We start from the raw sequence: 21,038 nt of genomic DNA on the forward strand, positions 1-21,038 counted from the left end.
TTACGTAGTTACGTGTAGTGTAGTTGTCATGTGATAAAAACATTTGAAATCGATTTTACGGTTTTCTAAATGCGTTCCACATTTGCTATGCGATAAAATTATGAGTACAGCGTTGCCAGATCTAGTGAAAAATCTACAGATGTACAGATCTACAGAGTTTTGGGATTTTTTTTGGTCAAATCATAACATCTTGTAAAACACTGTGAAGTGTATATTTCTTGCATTACCTATTATTTGCAAATCTTAATCATTTGTCGTGGTTTAATATCGTACCTATAAATCTTGTTTTGCTCAATTCGTGTGTAACTCAATAAAATAATGTACTTCATTAATCTAAAAATATGTCTTCTAGTGTAGTTCACACATTCAGAATATTGATCATTCTACATTGACCATTCGTTGATCTATAGACATTGGTTGATCACCAAACTTAAAATTTTCTTTAGTACCTACAAAAGATTATATAATCGTTTACAGATTTTTCAAAAAATGTTCTGGCAACACTGTACAAGTATTATAATGTCGTGTGCACAAGTCTCCCAGTAAACGTCCTAGCTAATGAACGTACCCATAAAGCCGTTTTAAATACCTCACCATGAGTTCGGAAGGCCGCGAGAGACAGTTCGTTATGTTAGTGTCGGTGAGTCCTAATGACTTATTGTAAAACTACTAGAAGGTAATTAAAGGTACGTGTCAGAGTGCCTTTAAACGTTATTGGGCTACAGCGAGCCAAATCATTATTCGATTCTTTATACACCCAGTACATGTTGACAAGGCTTTTTTTTATTAAGTTAAATAATATAGAAAGATATGCAATGGATCTGAAATAAGTGAAATCATCCATGTAAGTAGAAGTGATAATTGCGCCTATCTATCTTATACCTTTAAATGAGCAATTCTTGTTTATTTATTTATATACATATATATATTTCGGTGATCTCAGAAACGGCTCTAACAATTTCGATGAAATTTGGTATATGGGGGTTTTCGGGGGCGAAAAATCGATCTATCTAGGTCTTATCTCTGGGAAAACGCTCATTTTTGAGTTTTTATATGTTTTCCGAGAGAAATAACTTGACGTTTCATGTTTGTTTTATGTTACGTAAAATACCAAATCTCTAGTCCATATTTAATTATTTATTATAATGCCGAAGGGGAAAGTCGTAAACAGAGGACTTCGTTGTTGAAAAAAATATTGTAATGAGTATCCAGTATTTTTATTTGCTAGTGGCGTTTCTTTAATTTCAGTGATTTAGTTTGTTTGAGTTTTATTTACTTCTGTCACGGAACTTAATCCTTGAGAATACAATAAACTAGACAAGGCCAAATATACTCGGCTATTCACGCATGCATGTTTTGTAACTGTTTTTCAGTTCTATTAATAAGTATTTGGGGAAATGTAGTATAGCTCTTAAATAATTATGTGTTATATTTTTAAACTATGAGCGACATATCTGCTAAAAGAGTAGGTACTAGGTAGGTCGAAGGCCAATGCTAAAAAGTCTTAAAATACACGCACTCAACAATTTCAAATTCAAACTAAGAAAAGGTAACTAATAATTATAGTTGGTCAACCAAATCTAGTCAGTAAAAAAAGGCGCGAAATTCAAATTTTCTTTGGGACGATATCCCTTCGCGCCTACATTTTTCAAATTTGCCGCCTTTTTCTAGTTTTTCTACTGTCAAGATCTGGTTGACCAAGTATATATGCGTCGGACGTAATTTGTATAATTGCTGATACAAGTATTAGTCAACACGTGACACTTCCAGAATTAAATATTGATAGCTTCAAACCGGTCAGTAATCTTTTAATATAAACAAAACGCATGTGCAAACTACATTGATAAAGGTACGCGAGTTCAATGTATTGGTAAAATTATCATGTATTTTAAGTAAATACAAGGTTATCCAGTTTACTCGTACATAACAATATTTTTGTGTTAAGCCATATCATAATTTAGTTGCAGTTTGACATTTAACGTTAACGTCAGTTTTTTGCATTGACATAAATATCTAGGGACTGGCTTTACGGGCAATAAAAATGAGGCATGACAGGGGCCAGTACAGCGGTGTGAAATCGCTACAACGCGATTGGTTGATGAGTTCGCATCACGTGCGCGATTGGTTGACGAGTTCGCATTACGCGAGCTTATTGGTCGCAACTAGTCGCGTTAGACTGCACGATTGGCTGGAATTCGTGGGTAGCACCGCTGAACTAGTACGATTTTTAGTGCCCCATTAGCCCGTCCTTAGATATTATACGTCAATGGTTTTGTGACGATTGCTAATCGGTCGTTATGTACCACAGTTAACTGAAAAAGCCTCAATAATCTTTCAATGTAATAAAATAATTATAAGTGTAGAACGGGCGCTCAACAAGCCATTAGCGTTAGCGATAGTGTGTGATCGATCACCCATAATACTCTCAACAGGCACGGCATCAGGGAGGAGTAAATTATACAGATGTAGTTCGCTTTTTTAGCATTAGAAAAAGACTACGCGATCTTGACGTCTCTTTTTATTGAAAAACACTTGGAAAATAAGTCACGGCAAATATGTGACAAATATAAATCATATAGGATCATTTACGATATTTTGCTTTCATAAGTAATAGTTACAGATTTTTAAAAAGCACTTTTCAATAAAAAGACATGTCAAGTTTGAATACCTTTTTTCTAATGCTAGAAAAAACGAACTAGAGTGCATGTATTACATCGTATTTTCTCGGAAACGTTATTATTTGTCATGTTACTTCAGTCAGTCAACTTAGTACTTTTTGTAGGTACCGAGACTGACTGAAATAACAAGACTCGTTCGTACCTTTCCGTGAAAATACGATGGAAAATAATTATGCACTACATCCGTAAGAAGTTACATCCTTATCCTTGATAAAATTGTGCCACTCACAGGCCAATTCAAGTTTCAGTTTTAGTTATTAGATTCCGAAATGATACTGATCTGTCAGTGTCAAAAGTGACATTTCTTTAACCAAAAACGTCACTTTGGACACTGGCAGATCAGTAACTTATCGGAATGAGATCTAATAACTTAAATTCGAATTGGCCTGTTAGAAAACTAGAAATAACATTACCAGATCACGGGAACAATGAATCGTGTATCACTAGTTTAATTTACTCATTCATGTTTCGCACATGACAATAATGCCAGTTTTATTATTTGAATTAAACAGCAATCATACATGGTAATGAAGATGCACGGCTCAGCGCGCGTCTGTAGATTGTTTGACATTACATTTCTCAATTGACATTTGGCTTACGATACTAGAAGCTTCTAAAAAATTCCAAACAAATTTCGCAGGCAATGACGAAATTCATTGTTGAAAGTGTGAATACGAGATATTAAGTGTTTAAAATAACTAGTTTTTTTTTTGCTTGATTATCAACTTGCTGTGGAAAATGTAAAAGGTTCCCAAAAAAGGAAATGCTCTTTTATCCGACTGTATTTTGTTGTAGTCCCCTCAGAACTCAAGTGTTAAAACCTATGCTCATGGCATTATGTCGAAATTGGATCGATGGATGTTGTTTGCTAAAAATTTTACATTTTAACAGAAAAATCGTCAACACAGTGAACTGACCTTTAGCAATCCTTATTGCAAAGACCTAAGGTACATCTATGGTCAACTACGAGTGTTGCTTTTAGTACACTTCCTGAGCCGACTGTAGGTAATACTCGCAAACTTTTGCCGCGAATGTAAAAACACAAGCCCCAGTTGGCCCGCACTGGGTTTTCCCAAGGTGCTGATTAGTATGCAAAGGGAAAGGTTCACAATAAGGTCAGAGGGTGAATATATACGAGGGGTTTAAACTGGAAAAACGTACTGTTTTTTTAATCAACCTAATAACTTTTCCGATATGCTACGTTTATGTTTCGCAGTAATAAGGTTTTCTTTTTATACGCACGGAAATATCACCCTTATGTTTCGGCATAGGCTTAGGAATCGAGGCAGGCAATCCTGTATTTCCCGGCTTTTGTACTAATGTATTATTGTAACAAAACGTAGGCCGAGGAACGTCCAGCATATTCCGCGTTGCAAACCATGTATTCCAAAAATAGCCTTTTTACAATGTTGCATCGTCGCCACGTAACTGGTCACTAAACATTCTAATTCATATAACAGTTAGTTATTAATAGTGCTCTAACGCGCCTTCGTAAAAGACGGGTGTCTAAAGGAATTGAAAGCGACTTAAGTCCTTTTGCAGCTAAAGGGCAGTTTTGGCATGTGATGGGCCCGGCGCTTTAGCACTCTCATTAAATCAGGTTAAAAATAATTGTCTCATTCATACGTCACTAGTCACTACTACGATAGTAACCACAAATTTTCGGTATAAAGCAGTTTAGTGACCGTGGCAATGAATGGCGCCACACGCAGATCGATGTTACAACACAATTATGTGGCATTTTCTTTTCAGATCGTGTGGGAAGGGTGACTAAATAACAAGTCTAACAGATAACTTTAAGTTATAGTACTTTGTCAGAATAGGTATATCACTCAATGAATTGAAGATAATGAAAAATCCATGAGATGGTTGACGGGTTTAACCAGATACCTCTATTGTCGGTTAAATATGGTACCTATATAACAAGGTTCACCAAACACATGATACCATCCAAACACGTTCCAAACTAATGTTATAAATGCGATAGTGGCTCTGTTACCTATTCAAGGTTAACCTACGCTACTGGCGTGTAAAGTTAAACCCAGGGGAATGACATAAGCTATTGTTTTTGTAAATTATCCCCTTGGAGGAAGAAGGCGAAATGACAAAGGCCGAATACGCGGGCAAAGTAAACTGCTAGTTTGTTTTATAGGAAGTGTTACAAAAACACTACCTACTTACCTAATTGTTTTTGACGGGCATAGATACTGGTGATTTCTTTAATATATTATTATTCTGCAAAGATCTATGAAGTGTATAAGATTAAAGAAATTCTAAGAAAAAAACATGCCTCCGAAAATCAAGAAAAATGTATGCTCGAAAAGATGGCGCCATACCTTAGGCCTAAACTCGTTTAGATGGCGACACCGTTGATATTTAACAATTTTAAAACATATTATATCAGTGAAATAACAAGGATCAAAGTCAAATGGCGTTCTAAAAGTTTTAATCCTGTGACTACAAAATTTAATATAACAAAGTCTCTATACTTACCTACTCAATTCTCTTTGTTATTGTGTAAAGTAAATAAAATAAAGCCTCTGTAAGGAAATAGAAATATAATTGAAATTTTCGTTTTGAACCGGCACGCGAGGTTCCATGTCTAAAGCCTGTCAAGCTTTGAGGTGCTTTACAATACCAACTTAAAAATAAAAGAGAAGTTTTATTTTCAAGGAATGAAATAAACAAGTGAAATAACAGAGCTAGAAAGTTTTGCCATTGTGGAAAATTTTTCACAATTCCTATTACCTAGTATATTTCATATTGAGTCAGTTCCTAAAGGGGTTAAAAAGTGCTTTACAAAAAAGTTTTTCTGAATAGGTTTCTGTGCTTGAAAAACTCAGCATCCTTTCATCCAGACCGGTTTCAGCCTAGGGGGCACGTTGAATATATAATCCTTTAACCCGTTTATGCTATGACACAGTTGTGTTTACGATTTTGCACCTTCGCCCATTGTATTAAGACTAAAACTGTATACATATGTTTGAAGTTGCCTGTATAGGTCGCCTCATTTAGCAGTTTCACACTAGGGCAGCTTAGCAATAACGATTATGGGTCATTGGCGTGGTAATTTACGGTGAAATTGCCCTGAAACCTAAAACCTTGTGTAAACTTTACACGCACGTGCGAAAAGGAATGAACCGAGCAGAACAATCTTCAAAAACCGATTTACACGATGTCAGTCGCTGGCCCTAAAATAACTGTCGTGCCAGAGCTGGAACATCACCGCACGAGCGGTTTCACCTTCTTCAGACCCTTATAATTTAAGCAAGAATATTCTGTATAACTTCCGGTTCCGCTTTTCATGTTAAAATCAGGAATAGAGTATTCTAATCGGGCAAAGATTGGCCGATAAATACTTGCTGAAGCCAGTGACTGGCACGAAAGACTGTTTACCTACTTAGAGGCATGCGATAACCCATGATGTGCCAGCGAAAGCGCTGGTAACTGGCTTCGACTGAATCAGCTTTGGCAAACGTGAAAAATATCCTTAGAGATTAGGTGTCCATTTTCCAACATTTTCAGCGCTAAAAAAAGGTGTTGTTTGTTTCGCGAGAGAAGTTCGATTTTCCATTAGATATTTCGGTTTAACCTTTGTAGAGATTATAAATGCGGTCGCCGAGGCCCGGGGTGGCAACCTTGTGTTATCTATTTATGTGGAGGTCGTAGCGGGGGTGGAGAAAGGCCGCAGTGCGCAGGCGCGGCGTTATGTAACGCGGGTGCGGGCCCCCGCCGCGCCGCCGTCGCCTCGGCGTCGTCTCGAGTCGAGGACGTGCATCGCGTCCCCTACCATACCCTACCCTACCACCGTATGAATATTTCATCGCACCCTCGTGTCCGAGCGGCCATAAGATGCTAATTAAATCCCGATTATGTCCCCTTTAAACCTTAGGCCATTTCTCGCGGCTGTTGTTCTAGCTATTTTCATAGCAACCTTCGCGATAATCCAGGGCGCGCTTTAATGAACGCTATGCAAACGTCCATCAATTATCGGCGGTGACGTGCCGTGTTTACGGCAACGGGACCGCATTTAGCCTCGATCCCATCTACTGTAACTGCTCTACGTACGTATACAGAGCACTCTACGATTCCGTCTATTAATCGTCATGCCAGTTACCGGTCGTTTTCATAATGATCTCTATTAACATCCCCTTTCGTTCGGCCAACAACTGTTCCGCATTCACCAAATCTCAGCGATGTAGATACGCGATGAATATGGGTATGAGTGTTGAATCGGTCATGCATCGAGGTGCGCGCCGGCCTTTCAACCGCTCTCAGGTTCGCATACAACTAGTTCAGATCAATTGAGCGGTCCCCGTGCGTTCGGCAAGGTTACCGCGCTCCCTGCGCGTGCTATTCGCTTTATTGATTGCTTTCCAGCCGCGTTGTTAGGCTAGGCTATATGTACTTCGGTCAGTATTTGTACAACTTCAAGGCTTGACCCCATAGTTGCCGAGCATTCATTAGTTACTTTAGTTTTAGTACACCTTTTTTAATCCTATTATGAAGGAACTGGAACACAAGTAATACTCATTAGCTCGTTCCGGTTTCTTTTTCTTTTTGTTCTTAAGCGTCGATGTCGCATGACTCTTCCAAATATCTTTAACTATTCTGGAGTCATTCGAGATCGCAGCTGCACTCATCCGTCACTCATGTGCATGGCCCATAGGGCCCAGCCTGTAGAATGTGTCTAGCCCCTAGTTGTGTTTGCAGCATGGCCGTACCGACTCGTACCGCGTCGCCACCATCGGCCTCATTAAGGACGATAATAGAACTGCCGATGGACAGTACAAGGTTTTTATTTACATTATCATCTTTCATTTTTGCTTTATCCTGACGAAGATTGACAGTGAGCGCTTTCAGTCCTCGTCATTGCATGCGTTTTGATTCACTTTATAATGCATTTTGATTTATTCCTCCATTACGAATAAGTGCTTGCTTTTGAAATTAGACTCGAGCTATCAATTCGTCGAATAATAAACAAGATCGTGTAGGATCGTGAAAGCATGTGTAAACTGTTTATTGGTGTGTTTCAGACTCGCCGGAAGCCCCCCGCGAAGAAGCGGAAAGCAGGAGATTTAGATGACCTGAAACAGGAGTTGGATATTGATTTTCACAAGGTCACTCCCGAGGAACTATACCAAAGATTTCAAACACATCCAGAAAATGTAAGATCACTTTGCCCTTTTAACCAAACCACATACAACAGATTATTCTGATATGCCCCTATTTCTATCAGTGGTGCAGGGTTATTAAAACCAGAATTCCCTATTCTTCTCCCCTTGTCCTATAACATTATCATAATCATCATCTTGGGCATATTTCCTTGTATTGGGAAATCTAATCCTCTCCTAATCTCTTTCATTCCTTTCTGACTTTTTCCTTGTTTTGTGTTGTTTTGCACAATGTCATGGGCATATGTCCTATACAAGATGATATAAACATAGCCTAATTCATTGAAAATCGTATATAGGTATCTGCTCTAACATGCAACCCTCCACTGTTTTCTAAATGTCTTTTTTGTTAGTTAAAATGGCTCTTTGTGTAATAGTTATCCATGTTACACTTGACATAATATAAACATAATTGTTGTGTTATACGAGTAATGATTTTTATGTATTTTTCTAGGGCCTTAGTCACGCAAAAGCGAAAGAGAACCTTGAAAGGGATGGTCCAAACGCACTCACGCCACCTAAACAGACGCCCGAATGGGTGAAATTTTGTAAAAATTTGTTCGGTGGTTTTGCGTTATTACTGTGGATTGGTGCTATTCTATGCTTTATAGCCTATGGAATTCAGGTCAGTACAATTTAAACATCAATTGTCCTTTTTAACTGTCGACCACATCGGTTAAAACCGATGTAAACATGGACACATGGGAAGGTTATGCGCGTTATGTTATATAAACACATGCACTACAACTGCAACGTTACGCTCTGGAAATCACGCGCATTTTTCTCAATCTTGGATAAATTTGTATACTGGAGGTCGGACACCCACCGCAGTGTGTTTTTCACCTAACTTTATTCGTTATTTCGTGTTATTGGTGGACAATATATCCTACAGAGATTTCGACTCTACTTTATATTTTTCTTCCGAGAATTAAGGAGTACAAAAACTACACAACTGTAACCAGGGGCCTTACCATGATGTCCTTATTGCGATTCTGTTTAAAACCTAAATGGAATCGCTAAAGGACGGAGCTACATAAGTCGCATAGCTCCGTCCCTTAACGTTTCAGTTTAGTTCCTAAACAGAATCGCAATAAGGACATCATGGTAAGGCCCCTGGTATAAGTTGCAGTGTACTTTACTGTCGAGGAACAGTGTCTGTAATAATTATAAAAAAAAGTGTATTTGTTTACATTACACGACTATCAAGTATTTTTGCATTACAGGCGAGTACCGTAGAAGAACCGGCGGACGACAATTTGTACCTGGGCATCGTGTTGGCGGCAGTAGTTATCGTGACTGGCATTTTCTCCTACTACCAAGAGAGCAAGTCGTCCAAGATCATGGAGTCCTTCAAGAACATGGTTCCGCAGTTCGCCACCGTCATCCGCGAGGGCGAGAAGCTGACGCTGCGAGCTGAGGACCTGGTGCTCGGTGACATTGTTGAGGTTAGTACATCTGCCAAGGAGGTCCAAGATCATGGAGTCCTTCAAGAACATGGTTCCGCAGTTCGCCACCGTCATCCGCGAGGGAGAGAAGCTGACGCTGCGAGCTGAGGACCTGGTGCTCGGTGACATTGTTGAGGTTAGTTCATGCCAAGGAGGTCCAAGATCATGGAGTCCTTCAAGAACATGGTTCCGCAGTTCGCCACTGTCTCTGCAAGGCGCTTAGCTCCTTAGGACATTGTAGTTGGTGACATCGTTAAGGTTCGTACTTTAATATGATATATTGATGAAATTGCAATTAAAATGGCCAAAATAGTATTGCCGGCTCACATTTCGGCTTCGTTTTCGCGTATGTATGGCCGATGCCTTTTCTTTATGCCGCCCCAGGGGGTTGTTTTGAAGTATGAACCTGACACTGGATTCTGACATTCCATTTGCCGTACCGGAATGCAACATAGCTTTTTCAAAAAAATTCAACAGCATCGCATTTAGGTCATTTATGACACTTATATGATATTTTTATTTATATTACTGTAGTCAAACGAAAACTATGTTAAAATTCTTTGAAATATCAATAGGCTTAAAACAATTAACGAGTTCCATTATATCAGTCTCATGTCGTATTTGTGGTTTGAGTATTATATTGTTTTTGCTATAAACCACAAATTAATCCTTTGCTGATTTCATCACTGAGCGAAATGACAATTATAATGAAATTGTAGTTTATAATGATATATTATTATTTGATGAAAAACACACATCATGATCCAGTTCCGGCAGCTTATCTACCTATATAAAAGTAAAACTACAAAGGAAAAGTAAAAAATAGTAGTAAGTAGTAGTTTCTTAAATAGGTTTTCGAAGTCGGCGTTAATGAAAAATAAAAAAATAAGTAATTATAGTTTTGAGTTAAATGCTATTTTTAGTACGTATACTATACGACTAGAAGACTCAGTGACTAAATATTATTCATGATAAAGTGAGAATATACTGTAAATTGGTACTCAGAACACAGAGTGTTTACAACCGACTATTTTTACCATTGATCGATTGAGGTCACGGCATAAAAAGCGATTGCGAGGTGTACAAGGGTTGAATAAGCGATGGTTCCGGTTGTTTTAAGTGAATTGTTAAATCCACTTTACCCTATCACATTATGTGGTGTAAGGGTGTGAATTTTCGATTTTAGACCGACTTAACTTAGGTACTGGAGAGGTGGATGTATAAATTAACGACTATTTGTAGCTGCTAGCGGCTAGTCTAGTGTGTCATCTGAACCGTCGAAATTGTTTAAAATGGAACACTATTGATCAACTCTCTTTCTGTACGAAAAATAACTTCGCTTTTCTTTATAAGATCTATATTTTCACAGTCAGATATGGTAAACATATCTACGATCGACCTACTTTGTAGATATTATAGACACTGACACAGCAATACGTGGTTACTGAGTGTAATATAATTCAATATATTTGTATCTATACCCTATATGTTCATGATTTTAATTTGTTTTATTGTTCTTTAAATTAGAAACAAGAAAGCAGAAATCTTATTGTTATATTCTTGCTTTAATAAATACTAGCGACCTGCCCCGGCTTCGTACGGGTTAACAAATTATACATAAACCTTCCTCTTGAATCATTCTATCTATTAAAAAAAACCGCATCAAAATCCGTTGCGTAGTTTTAAAGATCTAAGCATACAGACAGACATACAGACAGGGAAGCGACTTTGTTTTATACTACCTATGTAGTGATTAACATTTTCAGATTCAAAGGTCGTACTCAACAAATATCGTTTGTGCATTTTGTCGTCGTAATGTGATACGACATTAGTTTCACTATCTCCAACAATTTCAGGTGAAATTCGGCGACCGTATCCCCGCTGACATCCGTATCATCGAGGCGCGCGGCTTCAAAGTGGACAACTCCAGCTTGACCGGCGAGTCCGAACCCCAGTCCCGCGGCGCAGACTTCACCAACGAGAACCCTCTGGAAACCAAGAACTTGGCCTTCTTCTCTACCAACGCTGTCGAGGGCACCGCTAAGGGGATCGTCATCTGCTGCGGAGATAACACCGTGAGTTGGAAATTGCTCGGTTTTTCCTTAACGAGGAAACTACATATTAGAAATAAGTTTTTGGCAAAAATTTCATTTTTGGTACAAGCTTTTATCGCTGACTGTACTTTTCTTACGACACAACTAATACTCATCGAGACAATTCTAAAAACCCCTAACACAATTAGGTTGCGTTGTTTCATCACAGAGCTCCTATGGCCACCTCCTGTCTCCATCATCAGATCAGCTCGATGGTACCATAATATTGCATTGTCACCCGACTTACATGTGTATGCAAAATTTCAGCTCAATCGGAAACCGGAAAGTGGATCAAATTTAACTTGCAAGATTTGATTACAGACAGACAGACAACGGGACAGGTGAAAGTAAATAAAAGCTTGTAAAAAAGGGTTATTCCCACTAGTTACCACTTTTTTCCCCACCTTATACCAAACCGAGTCGGTGGTAACTACTTGGTGGTAGCTAGTGGGAATAACCCGAAAAATATAATCCAGGCGCACGAGAGGTTAAATCCCACTCTGATCAAGTTTGGAGACGTATTCTTAATTCAAAATGCTATAAGAGCTCATCTGACGACAATGGACTCTGATATGATGGTATTATGAGTGGTTTTCGCAATTACCTAACAATCGTGAGCGACACATAATACCTTATGGTAGAAATGGAAATTTTAAAAGTAAAAGTGCCACCTTATCGTGAATTAGTGTTGACAGAGCTACCATCGTCCGATGTCTACATCTATTTTTGACGATTTTTGATCCCCCCTAAAATCATCCAAAAATCATGCTTCAAATGACCCCGTTTCTTCCTACGTCATGCTACCATCGTCCGATGTCCAGACCCCCCCCCTATTTAGCCCCTTAGAATAATTATTTTTCGTGCCAAAAATTACTACTGCGATCTATTTTGGTAAGTTCTAACACAAGTGTGGCTGGTTTCTTTTACCAGGTGATGGGCCGTATCGCCGGCCTGGCTTCTGGCTTGGACACCGGAGAGACGCCCATCGCCAAGGAGATCCACCACTTCATCCACCTCATCACCGGCGTGGCCGTGTTCCTCGGAGTCACCTTCTTCGTGATCGCCTTCATCCTCGGCTACCACTGGCTGGACGCCGTTATCTTCCTCATCGGTAAGGTTCTGGAGATCATCGCCTGAATCCACTTCATCATCATTGTCGTGGCCGTGTTTAGGGAATACTCCCGGTTCCGGTACTGTATTTGTATAGAAAACCAGTACCGGGAGCAAACCCTAGCCGTATTCCTCGGAGTCACCATCGTGATCGCCTTCATCCTCGGCTACCACTGGTTGGACGCCGTCTTCCTCATCGGTAAGGTTCTGGAGATCATCGCCTGAATCCACTTCATCATCATTGTCGTGGCCGTGTTCCTCGGAGTCACCTTCGTGATCGCCTTCATCCTCGGCTACCACTGGCTGGACGCCGTTATCTTCCTCATCGGTAAGGTTCTGGAGATCATCGCCTGAATCCACTTCATCATCGACGTGGCCCTGTTCCTCGGAGTCACTTCCACGCCATCATCTTCATCATCATCGAAAAATGAGAATTAAATTGTACAAGTCCCGTTGTACAATTTAATAATTTTATTATTATTTGTAAAGCAGACACACTTAGGTGACCATTACATACCTTATTGTAATGAAATAAGGTCTAAACAAGTCATCATGATCTTACTAATCAACCGTCCATTTCTACAGGTATCATCGTCGCCAACGTACCTGAAGGTCTTTTGGCCACTGTAACCGTCTGCCTGACCCTCACTGCCAAGCGCATGGCGTCCAAGAACTGTCTCGTGAAGAACCTGGAGGCCGTGGAGACCCTCGGGTCCACGTCTACCATCTGCTCTGACAAGACCGGCACCCTCACGCAGAACAGGATGACCGTCGCCCACATGTGGTTCGACAACCAGATCATTGAGGCTGATACCACTGAGGATCAGTCAGGAGTCCAGTATGGTAAGAACAATAGGGATGATGACACATGTTGAATTTTATAATAAAATCTAGTAAAAAAGATAGCAAACGAGCAATTTATCACAATAATGTGGATATTAAAATAAAATACTGAAAACTTACAAAAATACAGGACCTGAAGGTTTCAAAATTTAAGTTTTTTTAACTTCCAAAAACGATAACAGTAAGGGTACCATTCGATTCCTTACATTTCATCCAAAAAAAATATATTGTATAGCAACTAAAATACAAAAAATACAAAATACAAAATCGTTTATTTGTCCAACATAGGTATGAATAGTACATACGTGCAGATCTTATAATATTACTGTTGTATCACTATGTTGTGCCGTGAGACGTACAATTTTTTATCATTAATGGACTGTGACTATATACATGCTGTGGTACACAGTTACCATTAATTATAGTCTAACAAAAATTCGCTTACACTATAATATGTTTTGTCAACTAAATATTTAAATACTTTACTTTTAAAACTTGTCATATCTTCTAAATTTCTTAATTCATGCGGAATTTTATTAAAAATTTGAGGAGCCATTCCAAATATACTTTTCCTATATAACTATATACATAAACGCAATATTTCACCGACAAAAACGCAATATTCTTGTTTTGTCCATACTACAAGATGGCTCCCAGAGACCTTGACGTCACTTTCCTTTGTTATTTTGTACAGGGCGTTTCGCGAGTGAAGTGTGACTGTCGGCCTTTGACTACAATTTCTGACTTTTGTGTTACTTTAATGCAATGGGTCCCATATAGACATTTGATCCTAAAAACAAACCCGATCGATTGATACCATAAATGAAAATTAGTCATGTAGCCTATTTTGATACTTCCCTTGGTACCATTGCCAGTGTTAACTGATAGTTCATAAACCTTATTACAAAAGGCATAAGGTCCACTGATGGACAGTTAAGAGTGCTGTTTGTACTTGCCTTACTGGGGTCTAAGGAATGCATCGTGAAAACCCTTCCACCTCCACCATCTGCTCTTACAAGACCGGCAACCTTCACGCAGAAAATAATGACTGACGCCCACATGTGATTCGACAGCCAGATTATTGAGGCTGATTGAGTACCAGTATTCTCTCCTGTTACAATAAAAAAAACTGTTATGAAAACTACAAAGATCTAGTTACGAAAGATCAAGAGTAATTTAACCTTTTTTTTTTTTTTTTTATTGGGAGGAAAATCCGTTATGGATACCTCCGCACCGCAGGGACAGCGCGGAGGTTATGTCGGACTTTCACCGACTAAAAACCTCCCAGGTGTCCTCCTCGGCGCATTTCGGACGGCTCTGGGATCTCCAATGAACCCGCCAGTGCCGTCCTAGCGCTGTGCCCCTTTATGGGTCCCCTCTTTTTGCAGTCGCAGTCCCTAGCTGCGACCGTCTCCGACCCCAAGGACCCCTTTTAGCTGGCCACACACACTAGGTTTTGCGTGTCGGTTTTGCTTGTGCAAGCAAAACCAACAGGCACGACCGAGTTCCATAGGGCACACACACGTAACGACAAACCTGCACAAACTCTCAGTTCAAACCATCATGGCACCGGTAGCGGTGGTTGTCGTAGACGCAATAGCGCTATTAGGTTTATATTTCGTCAGCCATACACGCATACAAACCATGAATCCACTCCACACTTAAAAAATAATAAAACTGGCCATGTGCGAGTGGGACTCGCGCACGAAGGGTACCGTACCATTATCTATAAAAACGGAAAAAAATCATGGGAGCCCCACTCCGACTCGCACTTGGCCGGTTTTTTAGTATTTGTTGTACTAGAGGCAACAGAAATAGATCATCTGAGAACATTTCAACAGTCTAACTAGCATAGTTCATGAGATACAGCCTAGTGACAGACGGACGGACGGACAGTGGAGTCTTAGTAATAGGGTCCCGTTTTACCCTTTGGTTACGGAACCCTAAAAATCTACTAAAAATCCTCTACAATTGCATTTCGTTTGCGAGACGACATTGTTGCACAGTGACTTGCGACCTATCCCCTCGGCAATCACTGGATAACTGAAGCCTATCAAGCCTGCCAGCCACACACGTTCAGTTATGCCTGCGCAAGCGAAGTGCGCAAGCACAACCGACAGGCAAAAAATATAAATTTTGATATTTTCAATTTTGCTTGCGCAGGCAAGGAGTTTGCTTGCGCAGGCAAGGAGTCATGTCATACACACGTTCAGTTATGCCTGCACAAGTAAACTGTGCAGGCATAACCATCGGTTATAACCTAGTGTGTGTGGCCGGCTTTAGTCGCCTTTTACGACAGGCAGGGGATGCCGTAGCCGTATTCTTACGCCCGGGCTACAGGGCGCAGAGTAATTTAACCTAGTAATTCGATTTATATCTTACCAAACCATTTTAATATTTTTTACTTAACTACACAGTTAGTATAAACTAGAATTTGAGTCATTTCTTTGATTTATACTTTCCATTCCAATGAAACCAAACAGATCTAAATTGTCAAGTATTTTGTTCTATTTATCTTTGTGCTTTTAGTCCATTTAAAAGAAATCTGAAATATAACCTTTTTTTATACAATTTTTTTATCGTATTGCATATAACGTAGCAACTCTGAGATTGGACATAACGAAACGCGTGGTCATTGGACAACGCAACTCTTCCAAACCTCTTATACCAGTCCCGACAATAATTACAAGCTATACTTGGTCAACCAGATCTTGACAGTAGAAAAAGGCGGCAAATTTGAAAAAGGTAGGCGCGAAGGGATATCGTCCCATAGAAAATTTGAATTTCGCGCCTTTTTTTACTGACAAGATTTGGTTGACCAGCTATACATCAATTATATGACGTTAACCCTCCCGTTGTCCACAGACCGCACCAGCCCCGGCTTCAAGGCCCTCGCCAAGATCGCCACGCTCTGCAACCGCGCCGAGTTCAAAGGCGGCCAAGACGGCGTCCCTATTCTGAAGAAAGAAGTCGCCGGTGACGCCTCCGAAGCCGCCCTTCTCAAATGCATGGAATTAGCTCTCGGAGATGTACTTTCAATCAGGAAACGTAACAAGAAAGTGTGCGAGATCCCGTTCAACTCCACCAACAAGTACCAAGTGTCTATTCATGAGAGCGATGACCCCAGCGATCCGCGCCACCTGCTGGTGATGAAGGGAGCCCCGGAGAGGATTTTGGAACGTTGCAGCACCATCTTCATTGGAGGAAAGGAAAAGGTAAACCGACAACTGGCAATTGTCCTATATTAGGCTTTATGTAATTGCAATAAGGTGTACCAATAGTCAAATGAATAAAAAATTAAAAAGGGCATAGGTAAATACTGAGGAGACTTAATGTTCCATAAAAAGTCACCTGTAACCTTTTTATTTCTATCTGTGGTGTTATAGAGTGGTAGTGTCTCTTTGAGTGGAAACTAACATTCTATTTATATTCCTTTATTCCATTAATGAAAATGAAAAATAACCTCATCTTTATCCCGCAAATAATTCGACCCGAAATGCCTCCTAAGATTTTTTCTTGGCACTTCAATTTAGCATAGCACACTTCTCCAGGTTCAAAGTAAATTTCTTTATGTCCAAAGCGGGTGGTAAATACCTCCAGGGGCCCAACGGTCTAAAGTAATTAACGAAGTTAGTTACAAAGGATTTCGTAAGCATAAGCCTACCCTCATTTCCTTTGTCAGCGAAAAAGTTATTTAGTTACGGCCTCCTCGGAGCTTAAGAATGCGGCTCCTTTCAGAATAACTTGAAAGAATTAAATGTTGAGGTCTGGGCCCGATAGTTTTTATTCAAATCGGTTTTTGCGTGTACCTAAGTACGGTTGGAAGACGTGACTGGAGTTTTTAGAAGTGATAAATCTTGGAATGTATTCGTTTTAACTTCGTAAGACCCACCATATAAAGTTTTCAATTTTTTAATTAGAACCTTAGTCTATAAGTAAATTAGAACGAATTTAGTTTTACTTGGTTCATGAAAGGTTCAAATTAGATTGCACGAACATGTACATTATAATGTACATTTAGTCTCAGGAGGTTAAGTTACCGCTCTTTTAGTGTCTCAGATTAGTTTATTCAGTGGTATGCAGTGACCACTGAATAAACTCATTTGGTATTAATTAACGAGTTGTTACTGTTTGCTAGTATACATAATTAGATAACGTAATCAGACAGCGGTTTTCTTCTAATTCAGCCTATTTTTAATTGCAGTAGAGCCGAGTTCAGAAACATCTTTACAAGCCAACGTTCCAAAAATATATTTACACGCCTCTTAAGACACTGACAATAAGGTCGTGTAAATATATTTCTGGAACGCTGGCTTCCAAAATTTTTTGAAAACTCGACCATACCATGAAAGTTCATAAAAAAAGTAACTTACATATCACAACGCGGCAATCTCAATAAAAACGTGCCCGCATACATCACCTCGCAAAGAAATCATATAAAATATACCAGTGATATTAATTACCCAATCTCTCCTGTAGGTTCTGGACGAAGAGATGAAGGAGGCCTTCAACAACGCGTACCTCGAGCTGGGCGGGCTCGGCGAGCGCGTGCTCGGCTTCTGCGACCTGCAGCTGCCCTCCGACAAGTACCCCATCGGCTACAAGTTCAACACCGACGACATCAACTTCCCCGTCGACAACCTGCGCTTCGTGGGCCTCATGAGCATGATCGACCCGCCGCGTGCGGCCGTGCCCGACGCTGTTGCCAAGTGCCGCTCCGCCGGTATCAAGGTAACTACACAAGTACCCCATCGGCTACAAGTTCAACACCGACGACATCAACTTCCCCGTCGACAACCTGCGCTTCGTGGGGCTCATGAGCATGATCGACCCGCCGCGTGCGGCCGTGCCCGACGCTGTTGCCAAGTGCCGCTCCGCCGGTATCAAGGTAACTACACAAGTACCCCATCGGCTACAAGTTCAACACCGACGACATCAACTTCCCCGTCGACAACCTGCGCTTCGTGGGGCTCATGAGCATGATCGACCCGCCGCGTGCGGCCGTGCCCGACGCTGTTGCCAAGTGCCGCTCCGCCGGTATCAAGGTAACTACACAAGTACCCCATCGGCTACAAGTTCAACACCGACGACATCAACTTCCCCGTCGACAACCTGCGCTTCGTGGGGCTCATGAGCATGATCGACCCGCCGCGTGCGGCCGTGCCCGACGCTGTTGCCAAGTGCCGCTCCGCCGGTATCAAGGTAACTACACAAGTACCCCATCGGCTACAAGTTCAACACCGACGACATCAACTTCCCCGTCGACAACCTGCGCTTCGTGGGGCTCATGAGCATGATCGACCCGCCGCGTGCGGCCGTGCCCGACGCTGTTGCCAAGTGCCGCTCCGCCGGTATCAAGGTAACTACACAAGTACCCCATCGGCTACAAGTTCAACACCGACGACATCAACTTCCCCGTCGACAACCTGCGCTTCGTGGGGCTCATGAGCATGATCGACCCGCCGCGTGCGGCCGTGCCCGACGCTGTTGCCAAGTGCCGCTCCGCCGGTATCAAGGTAACTACACAAGTACCCCATCGGCTACAAGTTCAACACCGACGACATCAACTTCCCCGTCGACAACCTGCGCTTCGTGGGGCTCATGAGCATGATCGACCCGCCGCGTGCGGCCTTGCCCGACGCTGTTGCCAAGTGCCGCTCCGCTGGTATCAAAGTATCTACAGCCTGACCAAGCTAATTCTTCACCAATTTGATAAGCGATAGGTCCGTGGTACCTCGTGGTAATCGTTAATTTCATATTTTGTCGCTGCAAAGTCTGTGCAGTATCATTATGACACCAATTTTAGGAAGGTTTTTCGCACATGATAATGTTACCTCTGTCTTCATATACTATGTGTGTCTCTCTGTAAATGTTTTATTGAGGTTGTGCAATAAAGAAGATTTGTATTGTATTGTATCAAAAAGTCCCTCTAATTAAATACAATCGACCTTTAATGATTACATAGTAATCCAATAAGAAGCTGTATAATGGGCGGTATTAAGTTCCCGTTGACAATTTAAGCTACGTCAGCCTTGAGCAAGTAAGACACAATCATTGTAAGCCACCGATATAACATATACATTGACAATATTAAATAGGTACCAAAAAAACTGCCATAAACCAAGTAGACAGAATTTTAATCGAATTACCTAAATTCCTACTTATTGGAATTACATACATCGGTTCCGATTTTATTTTTACAGGTGCATATCATGTAAAAACAACACTCGAAATAAATTGACAAGTACAAACCCATAAATCACTGTATTTGAAGAAGAAAATTGAATCCGCGAATCGGGACATTTATGTTGACTTTGTATACAGCAATCATTAAGAGGAGATGAAATGAAAACAGATTGCAATTTCCTCCCATCGGCTAAATTAATCTACTTTCAGGATATTGCGTTAACTGACATATCGATCGAAATTCTCGTACGGAACATGGAAAGGTTAAAGGTGTATACTGTGGTATTTCGAAAAGGTCAAGCACATATTAAATTAAATCGTTAAAGTTAGAATAGAGGTTTTAATGACTTAGATCACTTAAGGTCTGCTAGGCTATTATAGTTTATTATTATAGATACATTTTATGACTATTTTGTCATAAAAAATGCGACTTCAAATTTTTTTTATGTTTTACATAATGATTTAAATATAATCGTTGTAAATTAGTTTCCGGAAACAGAATAGCCATTATTATTTTTTACTCGGAGACCCAATTCCAACGTTTTACAACCTTCTTAGCTTATTTCCAAGTCTTCCCTTATCAAATCCACATACATATTGAACAAGGTCGGGGCTAGTACAGAGCCCTGTGGCAGCCCGTTGTTCAGCTTCTTTACGTTGCCGACCTTGGAACCCTATCAAGTGGATTATTTCTCTCGAGTTTTGTGATTTCTCTGTATCTGTATAATGCCATATGATTAAATAAAATCCACATACACTACATAACTCCTGGTGTTTCAGGTTATCATGGTTACCGGTGACCACCCGATTACTGCCAAAGCCATTGCCAAGTCTGTGGGCATTATCTCCGAAGGCAACGAGACCGTCGAGGACATTGCAGCTCGTCTGAACATCCCCGTGTCTGAAGTCAACCCACGCGAGGCTAAGGCTGCTGTGGTCCACGGAACGGAGCTCAGGGAACTCAACTCTGACCAGCTTGACGAGATCCTCAAGTAAGTACTAATTGAACTACAGCTCATAATGGCTAGTGATTGTCGCCAAGTCTATGGGCATCGTCTTTAAAGGCAACGAGAAACTAACATAGGCATACTGACCATTTTGTGAACCTTATTAGAACTTCATAAGGTCATCTTATCAGTTACCTGTGCTCATTTGTATTAACAAACTGACCTTGAACCGTGCTTACCCCAATTCTCGGAATTAGTTTCCATGCCGACCCCAAGCTCCTATGAGCCGTGGCACAATGCCGGGATAACGCGAGGGACATGAGATAGGTTTTGCTGGCTTCTATCAAGAAGTGGTGTTTGTCTATAAAAAAGTAATATGATTGATAATATAAAGCAGACATCAGTGGCGGCGCGTCCATAAAAGCCGATTCCCACCGGCTTGCCTGTTTTTGGACGTTTGAGCAGAGTTGTAAAGGAAATATGTAAGCCAAATTAGCCCCGGCTTGCCTATGGATAATGTTTGACGCGCCGCTACTGGCAGACATTGTAACACTCATAATAG

At 40.7% G+C, this 21,038-nt stretch overlaps 1 protein-coding gene across 1 annotated transcript in view; it reads left to right on the forward strand.

The window, feature by feature from the left end:
- Positions 1–6,878: 6,878 nt before the first annotated feature.
- Positions 6,879–21,038, forward strand: part of LOC134655839 (sodium/potassium-transporting ATPase subunit alpha) — a 28,733-nt gene continuing 14,573 nt past the window's right edge. The window contains exons 1-11 of the mRNA XM_063511330.1: positions 6,879–6,956; positions 7,392–7,472; positions 7,715–7,846; positions 8,307–8,477; positions 9,076–9,297; positions 11,154–11,372; positions 12,321–12,501; positions 13,086–13,343; positions 16,209–16,558; positions 17,823–18,074; positions 20,310–20,521. Of these exons, the coding sequence (XP_063367400.1) occupies positions 6,888–6,956; positions 7,392–7,472; positions 7,715–7,846; positions 8,307–8,477; positions 9,076–9,297; positions 11,154–11,372; positions 12,321–12,501; positions 13,086–13,343; positions 16,209–16,558; positions 17,823–18,074; positions 20,310–20,521 (2,147 nt within the window). The 5' untranslated portion in view covers positions 6,879–6,887. The remainder of the gene's footprint in view (positions 6,957–7,391; positions 7,473–7,714; positions 7,847–8,306; positions 8,478–9,075; positions 9,298–11,153; positions 11,373–12,320; positions 12,502–13,085; positions 13,344–16,208; positions 16,559–17,822; positions 18,075–20,309; positions 20,522–21,038) is intronic.

The sequence above is a fragment of the Cydia amplana genome, chromosome 17, assembly GCF_948474715.1.
Source record: "Cydia amplana chromosome 17, ilCydAmpl1.1, whole genome shotgun sequence".
Taxonomy (NCBI): Eukaryota; Metazoa; Arthropoda; class Insecta; order Lepidoptera; family Tortricidae; genus Cydia; species Cydia amplana.